Here is a 26744-nt window from a genome sequence, read left to right as displayed (position 1 = left end):
CCTATAAGGAAACCCTCAAATGTCAACAACATGACTCGTCTGTAAAAAGGAATGGGCCAAAATTCATAATAAACTAATACAAGACACTGACATATAGTTAGAGGAAACATCCAGTGACCTTACTGAGTTTAAGGGTTCACATACAAGTATTCAAACAAGTACTGTATATTTACTGTCAGATTATTTTTTCAAAATTAGATAATCCAAATACAGTATATCTTATATCATTGTGGTTTATGTTTAATCACCTTATCTTAACCTTTAACTTAGACTTTCAAGAAGACCTTATTACATTTTAGGTCTAAGATAAATGAGAATACTGACCAACCTAGGGGTTTCACAGTCTTTTTCTCTGCCCTATAGGATGGGCCTATGTCATCCACCACTGCAGAGTGATATGTATCCACCAGTTGAGTGATATGATGGAGCCATTAGGTTCCAACAGCCACACAGCACGTCAGGAAGAAAAATGAGAAAATATTTCACCAGTTCAGTTAAGGGGGGACTTCAGGGAGGCCAGATTGTAGAAGACTATAGTGGAACAGAGTACCACGGTTCACACCTGTACTCTTACAGTGTTTTAGGATTTTTAATAAACCAGTTGCCAGGATCTTGGTTTAATGACATATCCAGGGGACAGCTCCACCTACAACTCAGTGTCCCTGGTCATTGTACTGGGGCACTGTTTTCTAGATGTTGGTCCACAGGGAACAGCGTCACCTACTGGTCTACCAGCGTCATTTTCAGGATCAACCTGATTTTTCTTAGAGGGCTCCTATTCCAGTACTAACTATGCCCAGCCTTTCTTAGCTTTTGAAAGTAAGTGGTAAAAATGCAAGCAAAAGAAATGAGGAATAAGCAACGAAATGTGAGGATCATAAGGATACACGTACCCACTCTCACAAGGTAGAAGAGCACATAACCAGGTGAAGAATAATGGCTTCCATACATGAACTTTGGCTCTGGCATATCTCTGTAACGGACCTGGACAAAAAGAAAAACACAGCTAAGTGCACTGCTTTGCAAAGGCCTCGGGTGCCTTAAACACAATCAAGAGTCAAAATCTGTATATATTATCACAACAATTCATTTAATGACAAGTGATATATACAAACTTAATTGTGTGGGAAAAGAAATCAAGTCTGTGACTCAGCAATCACACTGATCAGGATCTTCAAAAACTGGATCAGAGAAACTCAAGATACATGAGCAGATAATACAGAGTGAGTGTTGCAGAAAGTAATCCGTCCCCTTTACCAAAAAAAAAATCTAGGTGACTCTTTATCAGATGTTTCTCAACATTAACTTCATTCGTTGCTCTGTACACATTCATGCTAAAAGGCCTAAATATGGTTTGAAAACAAATCTATGGCAATCTTTAACTGAAAATGTAGATATTTTGTGTTTTCACAAAAGCATGAAAATCAATTAGTGAAAAGAGTAAGACAATGAAAAATGCCTAACCCACTTGGCACAGCAATTGATATATACTGTAGGTACCAGCATATTGTATAACTAATCCCGCAATGTGAAAACTATCACTTGACACTTTTGTTATTTTCTATATATGTTTACGTTAAACTGCTGCTATAATCAATTCTTTGGTCAATAACAATTATACCTGTGTAATTCTTAATCAGCAAATCACATTTGTAATGTAATTGTATTTTTAACCATAGATGACCCTTTGCACACTTTTTTATTTGCAATAATGTAATTCAAATTATTGAATAGTATGCTTATACTATATTTCAAGAAACTTCATGATTGAAACAGCAGATATGGTCCACATACAGTACATCATTAGCCAAATTTCCATAAACTTTTACGGAACAAAGCTGCATTTTGCAAACAAAAGAACTCTACTTGAGACAGCAGCAGTATAATTTAATTATATTTAAATGAAAGTATACATGGCACACTAATTATTAGCTGTATATAGCAATGCCTTACCAAGCTTAATTCAAAGTTATATATTACTTTTCACACCAAACTATTATCATGCTGTCATATTCTCATATTTAAAACCATAGTGGATGATCCCAGAGGCAGGTGACCTCCCTTGGTAACTTCAAATATGTGGTAAAAGCACAATGGTACAAAGATTTTAGGATCCTGCAAATTCTTGCTCAATGACTTCAATTCTACAAAGGAAAATTGCAGTTACAATTATGGATTATTAAAATAAATGTTTCACCGATTCATTTCTTTGAATAATTGATACGGTATTGTTTTATTCATAGCTGCAGTGACTTCAATTAAATCTCACAAGCTGTCATGTGTCCTGATGTTTGTTAATTTTCAAGATGTTACATTTTACATGTTTGTGATATACAAAAACCCAAGGCAGAACAAAATGTGAAAGTCTTCATAGAGAAAATGTACAGTATATTCACGAGAATATTAAAAATAAAATGAACCTTGTGCCTCAAGCAGAGACTGATCCAGACTCCGACTCATAAGGTTGATATACAGTGGTGTGAAAAAGTGTTTGCCCCCTTCCTAATTTCTTATTTTTTTGCATGTTTGTCATACTGAAATGTTTCAGATCATCAAACAAATTGAAATATTAGACAAAGATAACACAAGTAAACACAAAATGCAGTTTTTAAATGAAAGTTTTTATTATTAAAGGAAAAAAAAATCCAAACCTACATGGCCCTGTGTGAAAAAGTGATTGCCCCCTAAACCTAATAACTGGTTGGGCCACCCTTAGCAGCAACAACTGCAATCAAGCGTTTGCGATAACTGGCAATGAGTCTTTTACAGCGCTGTGGAGGAATTTTGGCCCACTCATCTTTGCAGAATTGTTGTAATTCAGCCACATTGGAGGGTTTTCAAGCCTTAACCGCTTTTTTAAAGGTCAAGCCACAACATCTCAATCGGATTCAGGTCAGGACTTTGACTGGGCCACTCCAAAGTCTTCATTTTGTTTTTCTTAAGCCATTCAGAGGTGGACTTGCTGGTGTGTTTTGGATCATTGTCCTGCTGCAGAACCCAAGTGCGCTTCAGCTTGAGGTCACGAACAGATGGCCGACATTCTCCTTCAGGTTTTTTTGGTAGACAGCAGAATTCATGGTTCCATTTACCACAGCAAGTCTTCTAGGTCCTGAAGCAGCAAAACAGCCCCAGACCATCACACTACCACGACCATATTTTACTGTTGGTATGATGTTCCTTTTCTGAAATGCTGTGTTACTTTTACGCCAGATGTAATGGGACACACACCTTCCAAAAAGTTCAACTTTTGTCTCGTCAGTCCACAGAGTATTTTCCCAAAAGTCTTGGGGATCATCAAGATGTTTTCTGGCAAAACTGAGACGAGCCTTTATGTTCTTTTTGCTCAGCAGTTGTTTTCGTCTTGGAACTCTGCCATGCAGGCCATTTTTGCCCAGTCTCTTTCTTATGGTGGAGTCATGAACACTGACCTTAACTGAGGCAAGTGAAGCCTGCAGTTCTTTGGATGTTGTGGGGTTTTTTCTGACCTCTTAGATGAGTCGTCGCTGCGCTAATTTTGGTCGGTCGGCCACTCCTGGGAAGGTTCACCACTGTTCCATGTTTTTGCCATTTGTGGATAATGGCTCTCACTGTGGTTCGCTGGAGTCCCAAAGCTTTAGAAATGGCATAATAACCTTTTCCAGACTGATAAATCTCAATTACTCTGTTTCTCATTTGTTCCTGAATTTGTTTGGATCGCAGCATGATGTCTAGCTTTTGAGGATCTTTTGGTCTACTTCACTTTGTCAGGCAGGTCCTATTTAAGTGATTTCTTGATTGAGAACAGGTGTGGCAGTAATCAGGCCTGGGTGTGGCTAGAGGAATTGAACTCAGCTTTCCAAAGATGTGATAAACCACAGTTGATTTATGTTTTATCAGGGGGGGCAATCACTTTTTCACACAGGGCCATGTAGGTTTGGATTTTTTTTTTCCCTTAATAATAAAAACCTTAATTTAAAAACTGCATTTTGTGTTTACTTGTGTTATCTTTGTCTAATATTTCAATTTGTTTGATGATCTGAAACATTTCAGTGTGACAAACATGCAAAAAAATAAGAAATCAGGAAGGGGGCAAACACTTTTTCACACCACTGTATGTATCTCACCCCTTGAAAAAGCATGGGAAAACTTTACAAATCCACTATGTTAGAGACTTAGCCTTAACCCTTACACTAAACCCATGTTTAAGATATGGATCAGGGTTTGTATAAAGATGGATTATGTGTTTAAAATTAAACTACTGACATCAGGAAGAATAAAGGGTTTATACAGCTTGGACCTCACCACTCACCTGATCTTAAGCACCATTCAAGTGATGAACTTAAATGTGTGTGAGTGAAATGAGTAAACAGGTCTGTGTACCTGTGGTTGCTAACATGGGGGTTTCATGTTAGGACAGTTAGACGTTTTAATATTTAATTAATTGTAGCACTTATGTTTTCTGTTATGTATATTCTTATGTATGATTCTTTTTAATATTATGTAAGGCAGGGTTGCTTCAGTACAGAAGGAAGCATAGATTGTTAATATTACTTATATCATGAATTTGATATTACGATTATAGCAATATCAAGATTAAATCTTTAAATCGTTTCTATAAATCTATACTATACAGTACATTCTTAAAACTGAACCTACCTTAAGAACAGTTAAATATACCCTAAGAACAGTTCAATACCAAAAAAGAGACTTGTGTATAATTCTTTCCAGTATAATGACTTAAATCACAATCGTCAATTTGAGTTTTTTTAAATATTGTATCCAAACTGGTCTTTCTGTGAAGTTAACCCTAAGCACACCTAAGCGAGGCTCCTGACAGTGGGTTAGGATGGAAGCTCACTGCTGCAGTCTTGGAGCCGCTTAAAAGAACACTTACCAACAACCGCTCCAGTCTTTCTTTATTCAGCGCGCCAATGGGCTTGCTCAAGTCTCGAAACGTGTCAGGATTCATCAAATCTAGTGAAAGGAAACAAACGACAGCTTCACAAAAAAGACTGAATTTCCAAAAAGGCATTTGAAATTATTTTGAACAACAATTTTACACTTCCTGGATGAAAGAACAGAAAGAAAATGAATACGAAACACCATAAAAGATTAAATACAACATTTAAATTTTATAGATTTTGAAGTACAAAAAACATTATATAAAAATGTCATTTTTATTGCTTTCTCTAATGTAGTTCAGCAAGTTTAGAAAGTGAGATTTTAGAAAATGGCTTTCTGAGAATGAAGAGATGAAACCATTCCGTGGTCAGGACCAATCTTATTTTTTGCTTTAAAAACAACAAACCTTTATTCACCACAATTCAAACAGCCTGTCACTGTCTGATGGGAGAAAACGGAAATGTCTGGAGTTTCAGTCACAGGGCTCCAGACTGCTACTGAAAAGGTCGCAAATGGCGACAAAAATAAGAATTTGCGACAATAATTTAAAGTCTAGTCGCCATTAGCGATAGACACCAAAATATTGTTATTTTGTGTGCATATGTGGTCAAATTTCATCTGGTGATGAGGTGTTACTTAATTACATCTTTAGAGTGCAGGCTTTTATGTCTCTTCATTACAGCACAATGTTAAAAGGTTAAAAGGTACAGTAGCAAGCTAAGAAGCTACACACCAGAACACTACTGCAAACTGCAAAAGTTCCACACACTGGCTGATCTGCTATCAATGGCGAATCATAAAATGACAGACTTTTTTTTTTCCAGTCTGATGCATCTCCTTCCCGGTGGATCTTCGACCACTGCAATGGATCCTCAAAATTCATCCAGAGAACTTAATGTGAGCAAAGAAGACAGTGCATCTGAACAACCGTCTACTGTAAATCGAGCAATTAATCCGTCGACAGGTCTGAACGGCATTTCAGAACTTCGTGGCTTTGGGAATTTGCCTCAGCACTGTGGCATGTTAGGCACTGTGCCTCAGACAGAACAAATCTGACCTGTGAATTCTGTTCCTCTTGTTTGCCAATAACTACACCACATTTTTTTAATTGCATTCTGCTTGCCCATCTTGTCTGTTCTGTTTTCTGTACGTTTTTTGATTCCTTCACCTTTTTCTGTGCAGTTTCTTTTGTAGACTGACAGCAACTTGTTTTTCTCCTAGGACTCTGGTTTAGAGCAGTATTAACAGGCTGAAAGGTCTTGTGAATGCAGCAGGTCTAAACAGGTTATAAGAATACATCATTCGATATTTTGAAAAGGACATGGTTTACATTTTGTGCTGACACCAACCAGTAACAAAGGCCATGGGAATTCTTCAGTTCTGAGAACTGCTTTGCAGTCATCCACGCCTTTATTCCCCTTACTGGATGCACATTCACTCGAGTTATTGGATATGTGAGTTGTAATACGTACACCTTTATCTATCATATCTTAGTCGCAGTAATTTTGCATTCAATGCAAACCTACTGAAAACAGGTGAAAAGGTTAAGAAACACTATTCAGTCTACACTGTTACTCTGATAGTCACAATTATCATAATTTCTTTCTGCTCAGTGAGTCACCGCTGACGAGCATACCGGTCAAAAGTATTTGTGACTCTCATTGCAAACATTCACATCCTCAGAACACTTTTAAATATTACCTTAGTTAAATCATGTCTAAATTCATGGAACAAATATGTTTGCTTATGTGTTTTGCTTGTTTTTCCTTTATTCCATTATGCAAACATCCTCTCGCAGAGCTCCAATACAAACATAGTAGATATGACTGAAAAAATACCCTCCTAAATTTAGGTTTGAATTTAACACACAAGCTTATCTTCTTATAAATCTATGTTCCCTTCCATTTTCAATCTGCTTATCCTGGTGTTGGTTACAGTGGCAGCATGACAAGAGGCAGAACCAGGCAACTTTATCCTCACCTACAGATGTCCACTTTCCAAAATAAAGAAGTGTCCCACTAGTGTGTCCCGTTTTGGCTACAAGGTTTCTGCCAAGTGTGACTGGCCCGAAAGAATTTGGGTGGGATTATCCTGGAGGTTAGGCCCCCCTCAACTGGCTCATTTTAGTCTGGAGAAGCGACTATCCGAAACAGCTAAGTTACTCAGCCTGTCTTAAGAGAAAAAGGCCACCAACAGCCCTGCAAAGATACCTTATGTTCCCGTGAATCTGTCCTTTCAGAAGTTACTATTACAACTTGGATCAAATTGTATACTGAGACCTTCAGCTGAGAACTGCATGCCCATTTTTATCCTGAAACAATTACAAAACCCCACCTATCCACTGGCCAAATGTACACTCCCACACGCCATCACACACCAACCCACTAAGGACAGCTGCTCCTCCCTCACCTCAGAAAAACGATCCACTTTTGTCCGGGAGAGAACCATGACGTCCTATTTGGAGAAGGTTCTCATCATCCCCGATACTTCAAACTTCTGTAAGGTGAGCTACGTAAAGAGCAAGACTTCAATGTTGTCCATCTCAGAGTGAGTGTGGGTAAGCAATCCACAGGCTGAACCCAAGCCTGGTTTGTTTGGAGAAGAATCTGGATGAGATCCTCACATCCATTACAGCAGCTACTAACAACCAAATGGGCTAGATGGGCCAAATGGCCTCTAATCATTTATAACCTTTCTTTTGTTCTGAAGAATCTTGCCCAAGCCTGCTGCCTTACTAGTATGAAGACAGTTTATCACTGTAGTGATCTTACTGAATATTTCTAGGCCAGCCTCCTCATAGGAAGGCACCTTGATTGGTTTGAGGAGTTCCTCACAGTATTTTCTTGTATTTCTTTATTAACTTCAGTATTTCCCAACTATAGTATTGACCCATTATAAGGCCCTGAATGAACACAGCCCTGTGGGCTTCTCACCCATTCAGAGGCACTGCTTGGAACTTTGCCTTGATAGATTCTCTTCCTCCAATGTCCGCTACTCCACAACACAATACAAGGCCGCAACACAGTGGGAAATAAACCACCCTCAATACAGACGTTTGGTTCCAGAGTCAAAGCTATGGTTGGAAGTGAGTTTGAATATTTCTAATTGTTACCTTCCACCCGGGCCCTCAACCTCTGGGGTTACCTTCCTGAACCCTTCCCTCCAAAAATGAGGTATTCCATACCCAATGGTCAGTCTCCATTGCCATGACTCGGTCATAATCCATCCCTCTTGCTGCCACACTGCCGTTGTCCTGAGCCTAGGCCTTTGTCTTATGGGTGGTAAACCCACAGTCTTACTGCATGGAGCTGTGTTTTGCTCTCAGTCCCTGACAGGCTACGTGGGTGATCCGTTGAGCTAAGCTGGCGAATACCTGATCAGACCACATAGCTATGGGGTTCACCGGACTACGCAAGGCACTCCACCACTGCAAGGTAATAATTCTCAGAAGAGCTTCCTCTTAGTATGCGAGGAAGTAGCCCAGACCACTGAGCTGTTTTATGATATTCTAAAAACAACAGATTTACAGAATGGACACGTCTTAAGACTGGGTTTATAGCTCATTCTATAATGATTATTCTCAGAAACTCTAAGACACAAATGGATCATTTAGAAAGTCCCAGGAATATGGAAATTCCATCTGTAAGTAGATTTTACTATACAGTATATAGCTGTTTATGTCACTTACCGAGTTCTGCACTGTTGTAATCAGCTATTACCCATGGAAAGACAGGATACTGTGAAAGATCATTGCAGCTCCTATCTGCCAGATTGTTGAGGTGTAAGAGGTACTGGTAATTGCTGATATGTCCTCTCTGCCACTGTAGCATGTAGCTCTCGGCAGTGTGTTCCACCATGTGGTTTTCTGGTGAGACAATGTTCAGTCATGTAACAATGTGATAAAGTAGGTATTTCGCCAAATGTTGTGTACAGTAGCTACAGGAGCTACACTCAAGACTTACTGTAGCTTGCAAAAGTATATTCCATGTAAAATTAGATTTAAAAAAAAAATGAATTGAAAACAGAAACCTTTTCTTTACAAAAAGGGCTGTGAAGATCTAGAACAAACTACCATGCAATAGTTTTAAGACAACTCCCCAACATCTTTCAAGATGAGATAAGTATATCATTATTAAGCAAAGTGAATTTGTCCTTATTTAACATTCGCGATACAAATTAGAATTCATTTCAAATGACATACCACCCTTGCAAAACGTACTGTATACAGTACACAGTTACTGTACAGACGTTTTCACTGGACCACACATGAACTGACCTAGAAAAGTAGCAATGTAGTAGTAAAGTTCATCTCTGTCACTGGTTTTGTAAAACTTCAAATATATGTCTGAACAGAGATCATTTTCAGTGCAAAAGACTTCAAGTCCCTGAAAAGAAAAAGAGGAAATGAATTAAAAAAGAAAACAGACACGCGAAAGCAAAACCAAGCAGCGTGCATTTAGTTCTGTAAGTACTTTGATAAATGATACTCTGATTTTGGTTGAGTGATAGCTCTTTTGTCGTTAATCCCAAAATTTGAAAGACTTTTACTGTACTGTACATACAATAGTTCTAGTGACCTTGTCTCCATAATAATAGATGAGTCACTGCCACCCAGTGTAGAATGCCTAAATATAGCATTGCTGCCTCACAGCACTACAGCTTCGGGTTCAATTCCCAGGGTGCAATCTGTGTGTGTGGAGTTTGTACGTTCTCCCTGTGCCTGTGTGGGTTTCCTCCGGGTGCTCTGGTTTCCACCCACAGTCCAAAGACACACAAAAGCAGGTTAAGTGGCTTCTAGGGAAACTGGCTCTGGCGTGAGTGTGAGCGTGTTTGTGTCTCTGTGTCCCCTGCAGTGGACTGGTGTCCTGTCTAGGGTGTATCCATCCTTGCAGCCATTGCTTGTCGGGATGGGCTCTGGCTCCCTCACAATTCTATATTGGATAAAGCGGTTAGAAAATGGATGGATGTCTAAATATATCCAACACATAAAACATAATGCTGTTGTTACAGGTATACAAAGGCGTGTTGCTGTGCCCAGTTCTCCATTCATTTGCTTCTATACTAAATATAGAGACAGTGAGAGGTTTATTCAAATTGGGCCCAGATTAACTCAAAGCTCCACCTAGCAATCACAAATTACAAATCAGTGACTGATGGAAAGTTTCCACGGAGCTGAAAAAAGAAGCATTAAGCAAAACGCAAAGGGTTTGAAGAAACTGATTGCCTTGCTACTTTCTGTGAAATAGATACTTAAAATTAATTAGTTTCTGTGAGAAATAGGCATCACTCCAGATTAAGATACAAACATATGGTAATTCACACAGCAACCAAATTGTTATTATTTCTGACATATCCACTGAACGATTCAGAATGCAACATGATGGTTCCACAAAAGCAATCTGATGGAAATGTGTCTGCATGCAACATCAATCAATATACAGTAGATGCTTCCTAGTTACAGCAAAAGTATACACTGATGTTTAGTCAGATTTAATGCAGACTGTATATACACTCACCAATGGTCTCAGACCATGTCTTCTCTTGTAGATGCGCCTCACACTGTGAAGCTTAATTTGTACCACAGGTTCCTAAAGGTAAACATGGCAACATTTTATTTATTTTATTATTCATTTTATTATTATTATTATTATTATTATCATTATCATTATTTAATATAGTTCAGGTGGGTATCTGCGTCAGCATGTGTAGTCTGCAAAGGAACAAGTAATACTGTAGGTTTATTCCATGCTGAAAAGAGAAGAGAGAAAACACAACATTTCGGCTATGAAGCCAAAGGCCAAAGGCTTCACAGCCAAAACGTTGTGTTTTCTCTCTTCTTTTTTCAGCATGGAATAAACCTAACATTTAATATACATTTATTTCAAGACACCGAAGGGCCAGAAGTGTCCATTCACAATTAAATACAATGCTTCAGGCAAACCTAAACCGATGTGTATACATTTATAAGTGCTTAAACAATTAACAGCCAAAATCTTAACAAATGGAAATTGAGTAAAAGTGGTCTTTAAACAAGCCTAAATAGTTGACATTAAGAGAATATAATGTTACAAACAAGTGAAAGCCATTTGGCCCATCTAGGTCATTTAATTGTAAAAAATTATTTTGTCTGGTAAAATGAGCCAATCCTGTTTTTTTTAATTTATTTTGAGGCACGTTTATTATAGTTTATTTCTTTAGTCTGTACTGATTGCTATGTTTTAATTTAGCATCCATCCCACTGAAACACTAGACTTCCTTTCTACTTGAAGATTTTTTTTATTTTTAGAAATACAGTAACATCATATACAGTAAATGCTACCCACACACACTACAGATCATACATTTTGATCTTTAAGCAAAACATGGTTTTCAATTTAGGAGATCAAAGGGATTTTTATAACTTATTTTAAATCTCTGACAACGATTGCATTTATTTCATCATTGAATGCATCTTCCCTGGCCTGAACAGATATTCTCCTTTTTAAAAAATCACAAGAGTATAAGACAGGAGACACAGTAGCATTGCAATTAGTGCTGCTGCCTCACAGCAGCTCCTCAAGTCTTAGGTCCTGGGGTTTAATTCTGGACTGACACCTTGTCTCTGGAGTTTGCATGTTCTCTCACATTCAGCTGAATGGCACAGCTGCCTAGTACCCTGTGCTTCTGTGATAGGCTCTGAGTAGACTCTCACCAGGAATACGGCTTTTTGCTAGTAAGGTACTGTAATTAATAAGCCCACTGGGCAGAATTTTTAATTGCATTATCGGAAAATATTTCCATCAAGGATTCTTCAGAAACCAAAGAATTAACTTTGGAAAATATACGATTATGTGAAAGAAACATCTACACTTTCACTATACACTGTTGTTGGTTGCTAATAAAAAATAATACATTTTTGCAACATTACCCCTTGTTTTTCAATAGTACAAAGATCAATTTTAGCCATCTGTACCATTCATAACAAAGGTTGGAAAGCTTTTTCAAGGCACTGTATTTTGGGAAAATGTTTCTAATATTACATCAATACCTTTTTTCCTACCATTTTATTGGTACTTTGCAGCAGCATTTGCTAAAAGTAAATCTTAATGGTTATTTGTGGCCTCCTAATTTCTTCGTATGAATACCAAAACATCCATGACAAGATGCGAGCCATATGAAAATTGCCATTTAATAACCATAGCAGAATTGGCTCAGTTGTAACATATAAAACATATTTTCAATTTGACATCCACCCAGAGACAGAATCTGAGTCTTACTGTAATTACATAATGCTTCAGTCACCACAATAAAAGCACTGGCCTGAATAATTAAAGAAGTAACTAGAAAACGCATTTAGCAATTTAACTCCATCCCACAAATGAGCAGTAAAGTCAAAGGCTTGGCTAGGCATACTTTGTCAATTGCCTTCCCAGAACTCTCCTGGATTCCCTTTCCTTTTATACAGAGAAATAACATGAAACCACAGATTAGAGCAGGGAGTCTCCACATCTGATCCAGTCAAATGCCTCTGCTGTGCAATTTAATTTCCCGATGAACAATTTCAGATTTTCCATTTTAATGTAATTAATGGTTTATTACAAGACAAGAAAAAGTTTTAGAATGATTTCATACAAATGAAGGTGTTTTATATAAATTAAGGCTGTCTCTTCCAGGGTGGACCCTTCCCTGCGCCTGTTGCTTGCTGGGATAAGCTCAGGCTCCCCTGTGACCAGGAAGTGCTTACAAAATGGATGGAAGGACAGAACATGACAACTAGCATTGTGAATGGCCCCTTTATAACTAAGAATGGTCTATTTACAAAAAGGCTACAGTCCATCTGTTCTTGTGCATAAAAAATCTTTTTTTTCAGCACAAGAAAATGACTCACTGGATAACCGCAGAGTGGCTGAAAGTAGAGGTTTTCATCAGTTATACACACGTGTCCTGGGTTGGTCACCAGCGGATTCACCATTTCAGCCTTGCATTCCATGTGAGGCTTCTCAGAAACACTCTGAAAGCTCAAGACAAAAGGACAAGAAAAAATATGACTTTTTTAAGAAGTATTTTATACAAATTAAGGTGTGTTTCCTCTAATGTTTCCTCAAAAGTTTCTTTTTTCTTCTGAGTCTAATAACATAATAATTTAACATTTTTAATTTAATAGAACTAAAATGCTCAGTATTTTGTTTCAAGATGAGTTTATGTACATTCTTTTCCAAACAGGATTAGACTGTTTAAATTTAATCCCTATCATCACTGCTGAAGAGATCAAGCACTCCTTAAACCAGCTAGCTCATCCTTCCTCATGACAAAAGGAATGTATAAAAAACAAAACAATACCTGTTCTTGTCAAAAGATGTTCTAGATAACCGTGACTGCAGATTGGCAGCAATCTAAAAAACAAATACAATTTATTTTTTCTACAGCAGTAATGAAATCATTTTAAAATGTAGCTATCACTCTTACACAAAACCCCAAAACAAGTGATGTACAAACACTGAAAATCTTCATCTGGTTTTACAGCTTAAAGATATAAAAATGGAATGTCTCAGGCTATGAACATACTGGTTTAGACTTACCTAAAATATAAGGGACCTCATGGGGAATAAGGTCCATGAGCATGAATTACTCTTATTCTTATTTTCAAATATGTATAATGTCGATGCATGTTTATATACGTGGATTTAAAGGATGGAAAATGGAAAAAGTCCTTGTGCTACAAAAATAAGACCATTATCTCACTTATGTCTCAGTGTACAGTACCTTATCCCTTACTTGAGAACTATCACTTTCACTTAATACTCAAAGACAAGGGATGTAAGCCAAAAAAGCATATGCTCAATTAGAAATGTACACTTTACAAAAGCACTTCCTTTTATTCTTCCGTAAATGAGCTATACTTGCATTAGCAAAGTCTTTTTTTCTTAATAAACCACTGGCTATCTGTCCTACATGAAGATGTTAGCTTTATCAAATAGTCTGCTACACAATCTGGTCATGGTATGCTTTCTATAATGCCTTTACTTGTTTGATTGCTGGGCTCCTTCCCAGATATTCTCCATCCAACTGGTTTTGCGCCGTAATCTTTTAGAAATGAATACTGCATTTCTTCATGTATCTGTTTACCATGTGTTTAAAGCATTTCTTCTAGCCTAATCTGGTGCATTAGCCTTGACTTAGTTGTAAGCAGATCACCTTCTTTTGAGAGCACAAAATATGATATCGGTATGACATGGCTAACCGAACAGAGCTGATGGGAAGTGATCATATGGTAGCTTCAAAGCTTGCAGCGCCAGCTTAGCAGAGAACACTTATGTGATGTCCTCCATATCCTCTCACTTGATACGTAAAATCTTCCTTTGCAGATACGACATCAGCACTTTAAGTGCCTCTTGTATGTTGTCTGTGTTTCAGCCCCGTGAAGTAGGAACAATGATGCAATGTAGACAGTCTCGGATTGGTTTCAGAGTTGATGTTGCAAATCTCAAAAACCTGCTTCCTCACTTGGCCAAAGGCTGCAACCTGCAGATTTCCTGTGATAGTGCATTTGTCAATATCCGCATTCTGGAAATGATCATTCTTAAGCTGTGAAAAGTGCTTCCGTGCTCTCCAGACACTCATACTGAATCTGAATTGCTGACATGGGGTATTTGCACTGGGAGCTTGCTGATGAAGACCTTTGGCCTTTACAATATAAGTGTTCCTGCACACTAAATCCTTAAACTCTTTAAATCTTTAAAGCCTGAATAACATTGAACTGCTAAGACCCTTGCTGGAGTTGAGGCCGTAAAGAGGGATACTTTTGGTTTGAGATTATGGCACATCCATTACTAAGGGATTTCTCTTTATATAACATGATGAAGACAACACAGGATACCGACACTCTCCATGAGATCTTACTGCTGCATTGTACAACTTAAAATAACATCCTTTGATTTGAATCATATACTTTAAACTATATGTCATGTCATGATACCAGGCTGGTGACCTATTTACTACAACTGCTGCAATCTGTCACTTTTTGCATCTAAAATATTTTCGTTTTAAATTTAAATGTCGTATCTTATTTTACAGTACTAACACATCAGGATAAATGGCTGGTATGACATGATCTCAATAAGAGCTGTATATTATCTCATAATCATCATAACATTCTGCAAAGACAGTGACTCACCATGGCAGTTTGATCTCCCAGCTTGTCAAGACAGGATGCTCTATGCATCTACGAAAACAAAATATTGGCCATTAACAGAACAAGGAGTGAAACATCTACCAACTCAACACAAAATAATTGTCAAGGTGGCAACAGTTTGAATACATGTGAATACCTTCAGAAAAAGAAAAAAATACTAGCACACAACCTATTGTTTTTCATACTACCTCTTTTTTTAGTAGTACTGCATTTAAGCAGTAGTTGCAGCAGACGTTAAAGAAATTCTCAACACTAACACAACAATCCTCCTTTACTGACTTGTGATTCCAACAGGAATTTCCCTCATTGTTGTAACTACTCTAAATGGAAACTACTACAAGAAATACATACCTGAAGCAACGTTTGTGCCACATCTTCTGTTTTGCTTGAAACTTCAAGTTGAAATATGAAGGCTCTTTCTCCCTAAGTTCACATAAAAAGATATATTTGTAACTGGAGCATTGATTTGCATAGTAGAGTTCTAAACATTAACATTATAACATTAGGTGAATTACCTCTGAATTACCACAGAGAACAATATGAGAAAAAATTAACAACATAGTTTCCTGTTATCAAACAACACAGTAAGCTAATCTGCACAAATTTGGCTACAAATGTGCAATTAAACATGCAAGGAAATGTTCTTTGTACCTCTTACTGTTTTCCTCATTTAAATCTGCATAAATACAAAACTATAAGGCTTTATACTGACATAAGATTTTTATGAAAATTCTGGGCAAAAGAAAAGTTTCCCTTTGAAAGCGACACTAAGTTTAAAAATTAAGTTGTGCTTGCATTAATAATTATGAATAATGAAGAATAATTATCAAACTTTGATAATTCATATGAAAGAGAAATGGGCACGACAGCATGAGTATTTAGATCTTTTGCTGTGCAAGCATTCATTTTTGTGCACAAAGCTGAGTGACCTCTATCTGTGAGCAATAAAAGCAGTTCATATAATTTCAGAATAAATGTATGTATGTAAGGCTCCTCAGTCAAGCACTACATTGGAAGCAAAAATTCAACCATGAAGGTGATTTCAAAACAACTGAGGGATAAAGCTGTATAAAGGTAGCAGGACAAGGGTAAAAAAAAAACATTTCAAAGACCTTTAATATCTCTTTGAGCACAGTGAAGTCGATCATTGAGAAATGAATGAAACCCAAGCACTGCCTAGATTAGTCTATCCCTCGAAACCAAGCAGCCAGGCAAGGAGGAAACTGGTTAGAGATGTCACTATGAGGCCAATAACAACTTTCAAAAAGCTACAGAGTTCAGTGACTGAGTTGGGAGAAAATATCAAAGGATCAACAATATTCCTATCTTTCTACAAAGTACACTCGTTTGGAACTGAAAACTTCACATGAAGTTTGCAAAAAAAGGCCTAGGTCATAATGCAAAAAATGTGGCAGGAGGGGTTGTGGTCAGACAAGACAAAATTAAAAGCTTTTTTGTTTAAATGCGTTACATCTACTACAAACCCAAAGTACTGCACCACTAAGTCAGCACAATCCCTATTGCCAAGCATAGTGGTGGCAGAATTGTTACAGTTCTATTTGTCATCAGCACAGATTGGGAAGCTTATCAAGACCAATAGAAACCTAGATGGAGCAAAGTACTGACAAATCTTAGAACAAAACAGGCTTCAGACCTAAAACTGGAACAAAAAATTCACCTTTGAATTTTTGAATGTCTTACTGTACATGTAAGAACATCTAAGTTTTTGATTGGTTCTAAGACAATCCTGAATTGAGCTCCACTGAATCGGTGGAAGGACTTCAAAACTGCTGTCCATAGGTGATCCCCAAACAACTCGATAGATCTTGAGCAAATCTCCCAATAAGAATGGGTAAAAATTGCACCAGGCTGGTGTGCAAAGTTTGCAGAGACTCACTCACAAAGTCTTGTGGCTGTAATTGCTGCCAAAGGTGCTTTCACTAAATAATGAATTCAAAGCTCTGAATACTTATACAATCAGCATATTTCTATTTTAGAACAGGTCACTGTGAAGAGAGTTTAGTAAGAGAGGGGGGCAAGTGACCCAGGGAGGAAGAGAAGGAATGACGAAGAGATCTAGAAAAAGATTTGGAGGAAGGCATAGTGGGTCGCAGCAGTTTCTATTTTTATTTCTATTTTATTTTAGTTTTTGCTGACATTTATCTGACCCTTAGAAGTCTTCAGTTTTCAGCATTCAGGTTTCAAATAAAATATTAATATGAAAAAAAACATATGGATCATTATGTAATTTCACAGAATGGGTCACCAAAGAAAGGGTCACAATACTTTTACATTGGCATACTGTAGTAGCATCTACATTTTAAAATGTAGGTTTTTTTCCCCTACTTAAAATATGTATATCATTGTTTTGTCCTCACATTTTCAAATAAATTAGCTAACGTTCTCTTCTGCAATAAAAAGAATCAGGTGCACTCGGGACTTGGCAGGTGGGATTCAGCCCAGGGCCCTATTGCTTGCCTCACAGTAAAAAACACTGCAGCCAGCTACATGCCCACGGACATGAATATTATTAGTGGGACATCAGACTCCTGAGATTCCGTTCCAGAAGGAAAGTGTGAAAAGAAAAGGTCTGAGAACAGTGTGTATACTGTTTCCACAGGCTCTCATGGTTTACTTGGATTCAGGGTGGCAGTGGAGAATCAGGTTAAACAACACTCAGCGTCCCAAACTTAGGGTGATGAAGAAGAAATAACTCTGGCATCCCTAAACACATAATTACACTTCCTAATCAATCATCCCTTGAAAGGAGCATTCTCCAACTAGAGCTGTATCATGCTTGATTTATCCAAGTCCCGACAAACTGAAATTTTATGTAGTTCAGGGGATCGTGGAAATTATTTGAGGTGGTGTAAGAACTATTTTCACATTTCCAGTAAGTGAAAACAAGGAAATAATTGAGTGTTTTATTTCCCAGGGTAATAAGATTCAGGTTTTCCTTCTTGTTTTAAGAATTTTTAAGTTTTAAGAAAGATACCACCTGCCTTACCTGTCTCACTCAGAAGAGTACAAAGATTTGCATATCTAGTTAACCAACCTTCACTATGTAGACTTGCCTAAATGCATTGTAGGCTAACTGCTATGAATCGAGGATTTCACAACGATATATGAAAATGAACTATTACCTGTTGAGATTTTATGGTCAGGGATTTACAGCTGTAAGTGGAGAGTTTTTGTCGTGTATTTGTACTAACACACTGTACATTCATATTAATGGGCACTGAGACAGACAATAAGATGGGGTGGCACTGTGAATGGGGCTGTATTAAACAGGACAATTTGCATACTGGTGTAAAACTGTTCAAAAGGATAAATAAGAGAAGTTAAAGGAAGATAAAAAGGGAATCAACTGTACTAGAATTTACTATTGTAAGGAACCTATTAACCAAGCCAAAAGAATCAAAAGAATAAAAAGCTATATTCCTACAATTAACTATATACACTGTTTCAAACTGTATTTGTCTATAGCATAAATTTATGTTTCCAAAAAATTGTGTCCAAATACGTACAATACTGGTCTGTGGTAACAAGTTTTCTTAAAGAGATTGTTTATAACACTCAGCAGTAGTACTAGAAAAGATCACACTTACTCTTTCAATCTTATAAGGAGCTACAATATTGTCTTCTTTAATGAGGTAAACCTAAAATAAGAAAACATGCTTTAGCTCACAATCAGCATCTTGAAAGAACATTGTTCAAATTAGTCCCATGGCATGCAGTTCAAAACAGTGGTGTGCATCTTGCCAAGAAACATTTTGTGGTGTAACATCATAAAAGGGTACAGCTTCCTATCATTAAAAGTAACCACACACAAGTCAAAGTATATTTTTAAGCTGTGTTTCTTCTATTCCAAGAAAGAAGCTGTTCTTCTGGTAGGGACAGACAAAAAATACTATCTATATACACTGAAACCATTGAACAGTATTTGCAGAATCATGAAATAGAGGAGATCTGTTTACTGATGTGACAAAAAGGGTTATTTTGCGACTGTGCCACAAATGGAAAAACTACTTATATTTTATAGATATACAACAGTTCTAAAAGCAAGTGTATATTTCCAAAACCAGTCTTTATTTGAAAGTGGAAAAGTTTTCTGCAGCATTCTCAGGCTTTATGTGCCTCATGCAGTTAGTATATAGATTATAACTTGTATTATAGCTTATAATATATAATATGAGATATAACACTTGTGTATTACATCCAATAAAAAAGCTCAAGGCATAAACCAATTAAATTGTCCACATTATTTCAGAAACTCATTTCAAGAAAAACTATAAAATGCACATACATTTTCAGACTTGCAAATGTTATCTTACCTGTCGGCACACAACAAGTAATCCACTGAAATTAATTCTGAAAAACAAAAAAATATTGATTGATGTTTTAAAATGATGACAAAGTGCAGATGAACTAAAAGCATTCACAAGATACTTACTCGTTGAAAGGATTTTGATCACTATCTTCGATTGCTTCAATTTTGCTACAGTCTCTAAGAGGTATCTAACAAACAAAAAAAATATTTTAAAAACTAAGTGGATATATTTAACACACACCATTTGGAGGAAATGTTAAGCATACTGTACCTTTAAAATAGGTTCAGCTACCGGTTCTGGCTCAAAGATTAGAGATTTTGAACAGATTTTGAGAGATCCTCGAATTGGCCTGGAAACAAATATATTGGACAATAAATTTAACTTTAAAGAAAGAAAAAATGGAAAAAAACTTGTATGAATGATTTTTGAAAGCATTTTTTTTCAATAACTTCATGAATGGCTTCATCCATTTAGCATGTGAAGTTGATTGTATAGTTTATTAATATTACTTTAGTAAAGTCATATTATTGTTGGGAATGCACATCAAAGAGAGAATTCCAGCTTACTGTGCTTAACCTTACAGGGATATTTGTGTATACTGGGTACTACCAGTGACAATAAATTGTAACCATGTTTCTTTGTTATAGAGCTGTACAAGAAAGCAAAATGTACAGTAAGGTTTCAAACCACTGACCATCTGTCAATTATGTGATCCCCTCACTTTTACCACAGCATTGCTCATTTAAACATAACAAGGCCAGCATGCTTATTACCATGTGAAATGCTCTAGAGTTACAGGTCCATTCATAATATAATACAGAAGAGAAAGCTTTTGGCATAGAAGACACTGTTCATTTCAATTACCTTTTCTGGGCTGTAATATTGCTAGTCACATGGTGCGCTGAGTGCTGTTCAAAATAATATTCCTCCAGATCAAGTAGTAACAGGGAAAACCTGAGAAAAAAAACAAAAACAGTTTAAATCAAATATTTTTTGAAAAACTAGTTTATTTCCACCACCCACTGCAGATGATCTGTGTTTATCAAAGGTTCTGGATTCTTCACAAACACTGGCAAACAAAGTCCATAATAAAGCCAATGATAAAATCTAATAAGGATTTTAAAGATTAGATTATTACTGAAAAGTCTAAGATGCTCTTTTTCTTGCGCTTAAAATAGTAGGTAAATAGTAGGTAAATGTGAGGCACATGAGAAATGTCTGGTGAGTTATTTGTATTCTCTAGCACAGTTCCAGTGAAGTGGACTCAAACAGTCTATATTATTTATAATTAACAACACAATGTAAGCACAACATGACACCAGTTAGACTACAACACATAGTATAAGTCAATTCATTCCAGCGGCCTACAGACATAAGATTCTAGAATTCTACCCTTGCAATCTGAAAACAGTATTTACATAAACGGGCATAAGAAAACAAATGAGCATTCGAAAACAGAACTAAATCTCCCTTCCTTCAAGGAAGCCAAAAGAGAATGGGAAGTAATCTCTTTATTCTAAAAATGCAAACCAAACTAAGAGAGAATATTTTTTCAGAGGGAGGATTCCATAATACAGGAAACCAGAATTTCCTAAAATAAAAATACAGCAATGTTCAAATTACATAGCCAGAATCTGGCAAGAAACAAGGTCTTCTTGTCTGGCACGTTTTAAAGTAGAGGAGGGTGACAGTGAAGTTACTTCTCTCTGTATCTTCTCCTCTGTATTCCTTCTTCCCTTTATCTGTATTCATGCTGTGCCCTATAGTTGCTGAATGCTCTAATGACTTGCCATTTAGTTCATTAACCAGAGTAAAACACCTGAAACCCCATTGATCACATGTTTACCTGCCTCTTTGGCAGCTAAACAAACACCTCAGATACCCAATGCATTTTTGTTTTTTTGAGTAAGGCCTTGAGTAGTGCAATCAGGATGTGAACTGTAGCTAAACTTGGATAACACTGGCCTACAGCATAATAATATCTTAACCTAGGGAAATCTGGGACATTAACCTTCAAATTTGCATACAAATGATAATCTAAGTATTGTCACAAACCTTAGTCACCACACTGCCAGATTGCAATTTCTTATTTCATACACTAAGGGAGTTGGGTAACCACTTGCAAACAGTGTCACTTTGACTGGAAACAGGGAAGATGTTCTAGTATGAAGATTGTTCTGAAAATTCTTTATACAATTTTCTTGTCATGTAAATGAACAGCTTTTAATAATTGTTTCCTTCTTTGGCTGTATTTTGCTGAGAATGTCCCGCAAACCCTATCAATGTGACTGGCAATATGCCTCTGCATATGGCATGCTCCATTAAATTGTATTGCACTCAGACATTTTCTTCTAGTTTGAAGTGAAGAAAGATTCCTTTACTGAAACTGGAATGATACTTACACACAGAGTGCATATCCACTTACACAAGGTCCCACAGTAATGATCAACGATTAATTTTACTTTTTCACAGCAGACGGATATGAATACAAAACACAATTGGCACCCCTCCCTTGCCCTTAGCTGCCCAAGAGGAAATTGGACAAAAGTGGAAGAAGCACAGTACATTTATGAACTAAGAATTAAACAGCATCGCACAATCAATTGTAAACTGTTATATATATTTACTGATGGAAAAAAGAAACTCAACACCTCCTCCTCCACACTCTGGCCCTCCCGTCTGCGTGGAACAGGCTGAAGAGTGACTCGTCCGTGAAGAGGACCTGATGCCACTACTGACGAGTCCATCGCAGCCTCTGTCTGGCCCAAGCAAGTCGGGTGTGACGTGTAGGAGGTGTGAGCAGAGGCCTCTGACAGGTCGCCTTGCTCAAAGGCAGCAGCATGGAGCCTCACTGTCCTGTCACTGATGCGGGCATTGTGTCTGCCGGCAGTTTCAGCAGCAGTACGGGTGGCAGATCTGAAGCGATCTCTCAGGGCGACCAGATCTTGGACTGTCATCTGTCCTGCCAGTTTGCTGAAACCTTCACTGCAGTTGGGATACAGTGGAGCGGTTTACTCCATATTGTCTGGCAACGCTGGCACATGACATGTCTGCCTGCAGTATGTCAATCGCCCTCTCCCTTGCTTCTGGTGACATTCGAGCCATTATGGAATGCACAGAAAACTGACTAAGTGTGGCCTTTTTCTTAGGCCTAAGTGACCTTCTTAGGCCTTCTTAGTGCCCTAAGCTTTGATATAAGGCCTTTTTAAAGGTGACCTGATCAGGCATTGTTCCATCTGCACCTCGTTGGGTAAAAGTTCACCTAACAAGCTTTCATGTGATTGGCAAGTTGCAATGCCTCACTGCACAAGCTGTATTGCTGCTCAAATGGCTTAAAACAAATTGACAACTTTTTGTTAAAGTACATAAGGTATAACTAAAGTATTCTCATTCCAGAAAATATTGCGTTTCTTTTTTCCATCAGTATATACAATACATTGATTTAAGCCTATTCAATCCCAATTTATACATCAATACAGTAATGAACATTATTTTACAAAGCACTTTTCATTATAAATGATCACAGTATACTAAAAAGAGAAAACAGTTTAATAGAAAGACTCAAGAAAATGGCACCAATATTCTGAAATCATATAATCTACACAAATGCCAATTTAATTAATGAATTAAGAGTGATTAAAGGCATGATTTAAAAACAGAAACTTAGAATTACTGATCTCACAGAGAAAGTATGCCAAAGTCTAGGTACAGTAGGTGCACAGTAGGCAAAGGCATTATCACCTGCAGTGTACAGTCCTATAAATGGGAAAAACAAGAGACCAGAATCAGAGAGTGCAGCTAAGGATGTAATTTATTAAGGCGTCAGAAACATAAGAGGTAATGATCCCCTCCTAACATAAGGGGGAAAGTCAAGATAAAGAAGTATTTGTAACGTTTTTTTTTTCCCCCCAGTGTGGCAAGTATGCCACTGTAGCAGCTGGATCTGGGTGAAACAAAATCATGGACTTGTTCATCCACATCAGGCATCGACACAACAGGACTAAAATGAGCAAAGGCAGAGGAAAGATATCTGAGTGATACGCTGGGCAAACAGCAGATCAAAAGTTCGAAGGGTCATAGAAGTCATCAACATTTTCAGTTAAACACACAGCTCCATAAATAGACATGCTTAGACAATCAGAGTTTTGCAGCTGATGCAGAGAGCTTAGTAACTGAGATCACATTACATCACGGATCAGCTGCAAAAAATACTTAAGGGTTTAAGGTTAATTCTTGTTGAACAATAAAAGAAATAAAATCTGTATTTGTAATGAACGCCTGACAAATTCACATACATACAATATACATCAAACTAGATATCCTTACCGTATGTACAGTACAACTACAAGATATTGAAATTAAGAGTACTTAGGCTACTATTAGGCTGCCATTTATTCCAAGGCTACAGCATTATTTCAAAATGTTAAACAAAACGTATTAACCTTTAAAACTCTTAAAAATTAGTCACTGTTTTTGAGACAAGTAACACACACAAATACTGATGAAATACAATTCAGTATCTGCCATCATAATGTCATTGTTTACAACTGTCCTTTCTACAGCTTAGCACATTTTAATGTCTAGATTTCTGTAGACGTTTAAGTGTAAGAACATTTTAAAAATTACAATAGTTTGCGTATTGGGGTGCAAACACAGAATCTTAAGATGCATCAGACACATTTTAGATTCAGTGTCATGTTACAGTACATTAATTTAGGAATTACATATTTGACTATAGTGATTGAATAAGAAAGGAAAGCAAAGCTGAAAAGCGTTTAAGACTACACCAAGGAAATTGCAGGTGCTGTAACATCTGTCACAAAATTTGAAAACAAAAGTCAAATTAAAAACATGAAAAACGTGTTCCCATCATTCGAGATGACATGGTGCAAAAACAATCACTGTATACGTACACAAAACAGCATACCAATTAATTGAGAAGCTGGAAATCGATTCCTTTTAAGTATACAGACGAGAAAAAATAACAATTTCATAAAAATGGGAAAGAAAACAGAATTATACAGTTATAACTGTAACAAACTGTTTAACTAGCCTCTGATTTCTAAATAACACCGAATCAACCATTAAAACCCTATACGCAATTTAAAATAATCTGAGATCAAACTAAACATTTTAGAGTCTATGCAAAATTATAATTAAATCAATAGCTGGACTGATACCTCATCTCATCTCAGTCATGCTAAAGTTGCTCAGTGACCTCAAGACCGAGAAACTATTGTTTAAGTACTGTAAGCATCTGTGACCGGACTTAACAACGCGTTCCTTGCAAGCTTGCCGGAATGAAATCATTGTGTACCGTAAAAAAGCCGAACATTTTCTGAAAATAAGACACACATAAAGCAAACGCGAAATAGGATAAGTGGCCTAGTCACAGCTCACAAATCCAGGAGGCTCGGTTAATTTACGTCTGAAGTAAAAGCGCTCTGAACAGGAAGCTCTGACAAGACGCTGCCGGTCTGTCTCCATCAAAACATGCGAGGAGAACGATGTATTTCTACAATGTTATTTATTCAGCCACTTCATATATTCTGTGAGGTGCACCGGGTTACATGTTTTCCAGCTCACGTTCATGATAAAATCACAAACCTTTCTTTGGATCGTTCTTTCTTCTGTATAAAAGCCATTGCATACACCCCGTGGCATTTGTGAGTCAAACACAGGATGTGCAGGGTAAACAAGGAAACAGACAGCGAAACCCAGTAGCAGCTTAGGGTGGGCAATCCGTCTGCAATACCAGTTAAAAAGACAACGTACTGTACACAGAGCAAGAAATATCGGACCTATATCCGTGTCAGTATTTTACAGAAGATTTCATACATATCACTGATTGACATGGTTTCTAAATACTTTGAGGTTTTGAGGTTCCCATTATTGTTTTGTTGTGTTTGGAAGTGCTTTTTAGTACTTCCTTTTGTAGGTTACATATCAATGTTCACCTTAAAGTAGACATACTGTAGGGTAACATTATTGGTGATTTCCTGCTCCAGGTGTAAAGTTATAGAAAATGAACGTGTCTGCATGAACATTTAGAATGTCATGTGTAAATAAAATAAATCCTTATGAATTAATGCAAATGCTCCAAAGGGTTCTATAAGAAATCTGGGAAAGATACTGCACAATTCAAGAGCTAAAGAGTACCTTAAGATGTCCTGCAGGACTATGAGGGGACATCATTCAAATATTCAAAATCCTCAAATAAATGGACATAGTCAACCCGGTGAACTTCTTCAAAATGAACTGTGAAACACAAACCAGTGAACACAATTAGCTTTTAACTATCAAAAAGGCAGGTGGGCCGTATTTGTAATCTGTCTTAGGTTCTTGAATATCAAGATGAATATATTAGGTATATATTTTTATTTTATAATGTGACAGATTGCAGGAAATGTTGAAGAGAAATGGAAAGAGGAAAGAACCCTTACCCTCTAGTGGCACAAAATTACAAACTAACTAAGCTTATGGCAGCATAGTGGCACAGTGGTTATCTGCTGTCTGTGCTACCTGCGTGGAGTGTGCGTTTTCTCCATGAGTGCATGGGTGTCCTCCAGGTACTCCTGTTGTTTCCCACAGTCCAAAAACATGCTGATAGGTTTCAGGGAGAACTGCCTGTGTTTGTGTCTGAGTGTGTCCTGAGATGGACTGGAGTACTGTCCTGGATGTATCCTGCCTTGTGCCTGTTGCTTGCTGGGATAGGTTCCGGTTCCCCTGCAACTCTGGATTGGATGAAGTGGTTAGAAAATGGACAGGTAAAGTAAACTTTCATTAACTTTCATTGTACTGTATGTTGTCTATCTGTAATAAAGCATAAATCCAATGAAGCCTGTGGAGCAAAAGCTGTAACCACTTTAGGAAGTATTTTTTTGATTTCATGATTTGTTGTGATCCGGGTAATAAAGGTTTGGACAAAAATCTTTATGATAAATCTGCTAAATCTTATGATTTGTGCATTTCATTTTTGTGCACTTGGGACAGACACATGTTAAACATTTTATTTACTGGGCATATTGATTAATATAACATAGTAAAATAATCCTTTAAAAATTGTGTTGCAATTTAGATACAGTAATAGTAAACATTTAATCAAGACTGTGTATTTCAGCTAACTGAATACTTCAGTGTTCACATATGTCTATGAGAAAACCTTAAATCATAATAAAGTTAAACAAGATGATACATTATATAAAATAATTGCAGAATATAAAATAAAATATTGAAAATATAAAATATGCAGAAGCTTCCACTTTATTTCTCTTTCCACATAGAGGTGTAATTCGTGTAATTCATGAATTATGTAAAACATGAAAGCAGTATTTTGGTTTGCATAAGACAGCTTGTCACCA

The 26744-nt window shown here is 37.1% G+C and overlaps 1 protein-coding gene across 3 annotated transcripts in view; it reads right to left on the bottom strand.

Moving 5' to 3' along the window:
* The window catches only part of nsmaf (neutral sphingomyelinase (N-SMase) activation associated factor), a 48814-nt gene extending 23749 nt beyond the window's left edge, over window positions 1–25065 (bottom strand). For all 3 annotated transcript variants that reach the window (XR_016091257.1, XM_088919285.1, XM_088919286.1), the window contains exons 1-15: window positions 24991–25065; window positions 20248–20337; window positions 19654–19732; window positions 19506–19570; window positions 19387–19423; window positions 18661–18711; window positions 15404–15475; window positions 15035–15082; window positions 13201–13253; window positions 12749–12878; window positions 10398–10469; window positions 9158–9266; window positions 8570–8746; window positions 4874–4953; window positions 894–984 (exon numbers count right to left, since the gene is read on the bottom strand). Coding sequence is in view for 2 of the 3 variants with exons in the window: in XM_088919285.1 (XP_088775411.1) it covers window positions 894–984; window positions 4874–4953; window positions 8570–8746; window positions 9158–9266; window positions 10398–10469; window positions 12749–12878; window positions 13201–13253; window positions 15035–15082; window positions 15404–15475; window positions 18661–18711; window positions 19387–19423; window positions 19506–19570; window positions 19654–19732; window positions 20248–20337; window positions 24991–25028 (1192 nt within the window). In the remaining variant the exon portion in view is untranslated. The remainder of the gene's footprint in view (window positions 1–893; window positions 985–4873; window positions 4954–8569; window positions 8747–9157; window positions 9267–10397; window positions 10470–12748; window positions 12879–13200; window positions 13254–15034; window positions 15083–15403; window positions 15476–18660; window positions 18712–19386; window positions 19424–19505; window positions 19571–19653; window positions 19733–20247; window positions 20338–24990) is intronic.
* Between the last annotated feature and the right edge of the window lie 1679 nt (window positions 25066–26744).

Source organism: Atractosteus spatula, chromosome 6, assembly GCF_055471065.1.
Source record: "Atractosteus spatula isolate fAtrSpa1 chromosome 6, fAtrSpa1.hap1, whole genome shotgun sequence".
NCBI lineage: Eukaryota > Metazoa > Chordata > Actinopteri > Semionotiformes > Lepisosteidae > Atractosteus > Atractosteus spatula.
This window is presented reverse-complemented; position numbering and strand designations above follow the sequence as displayed.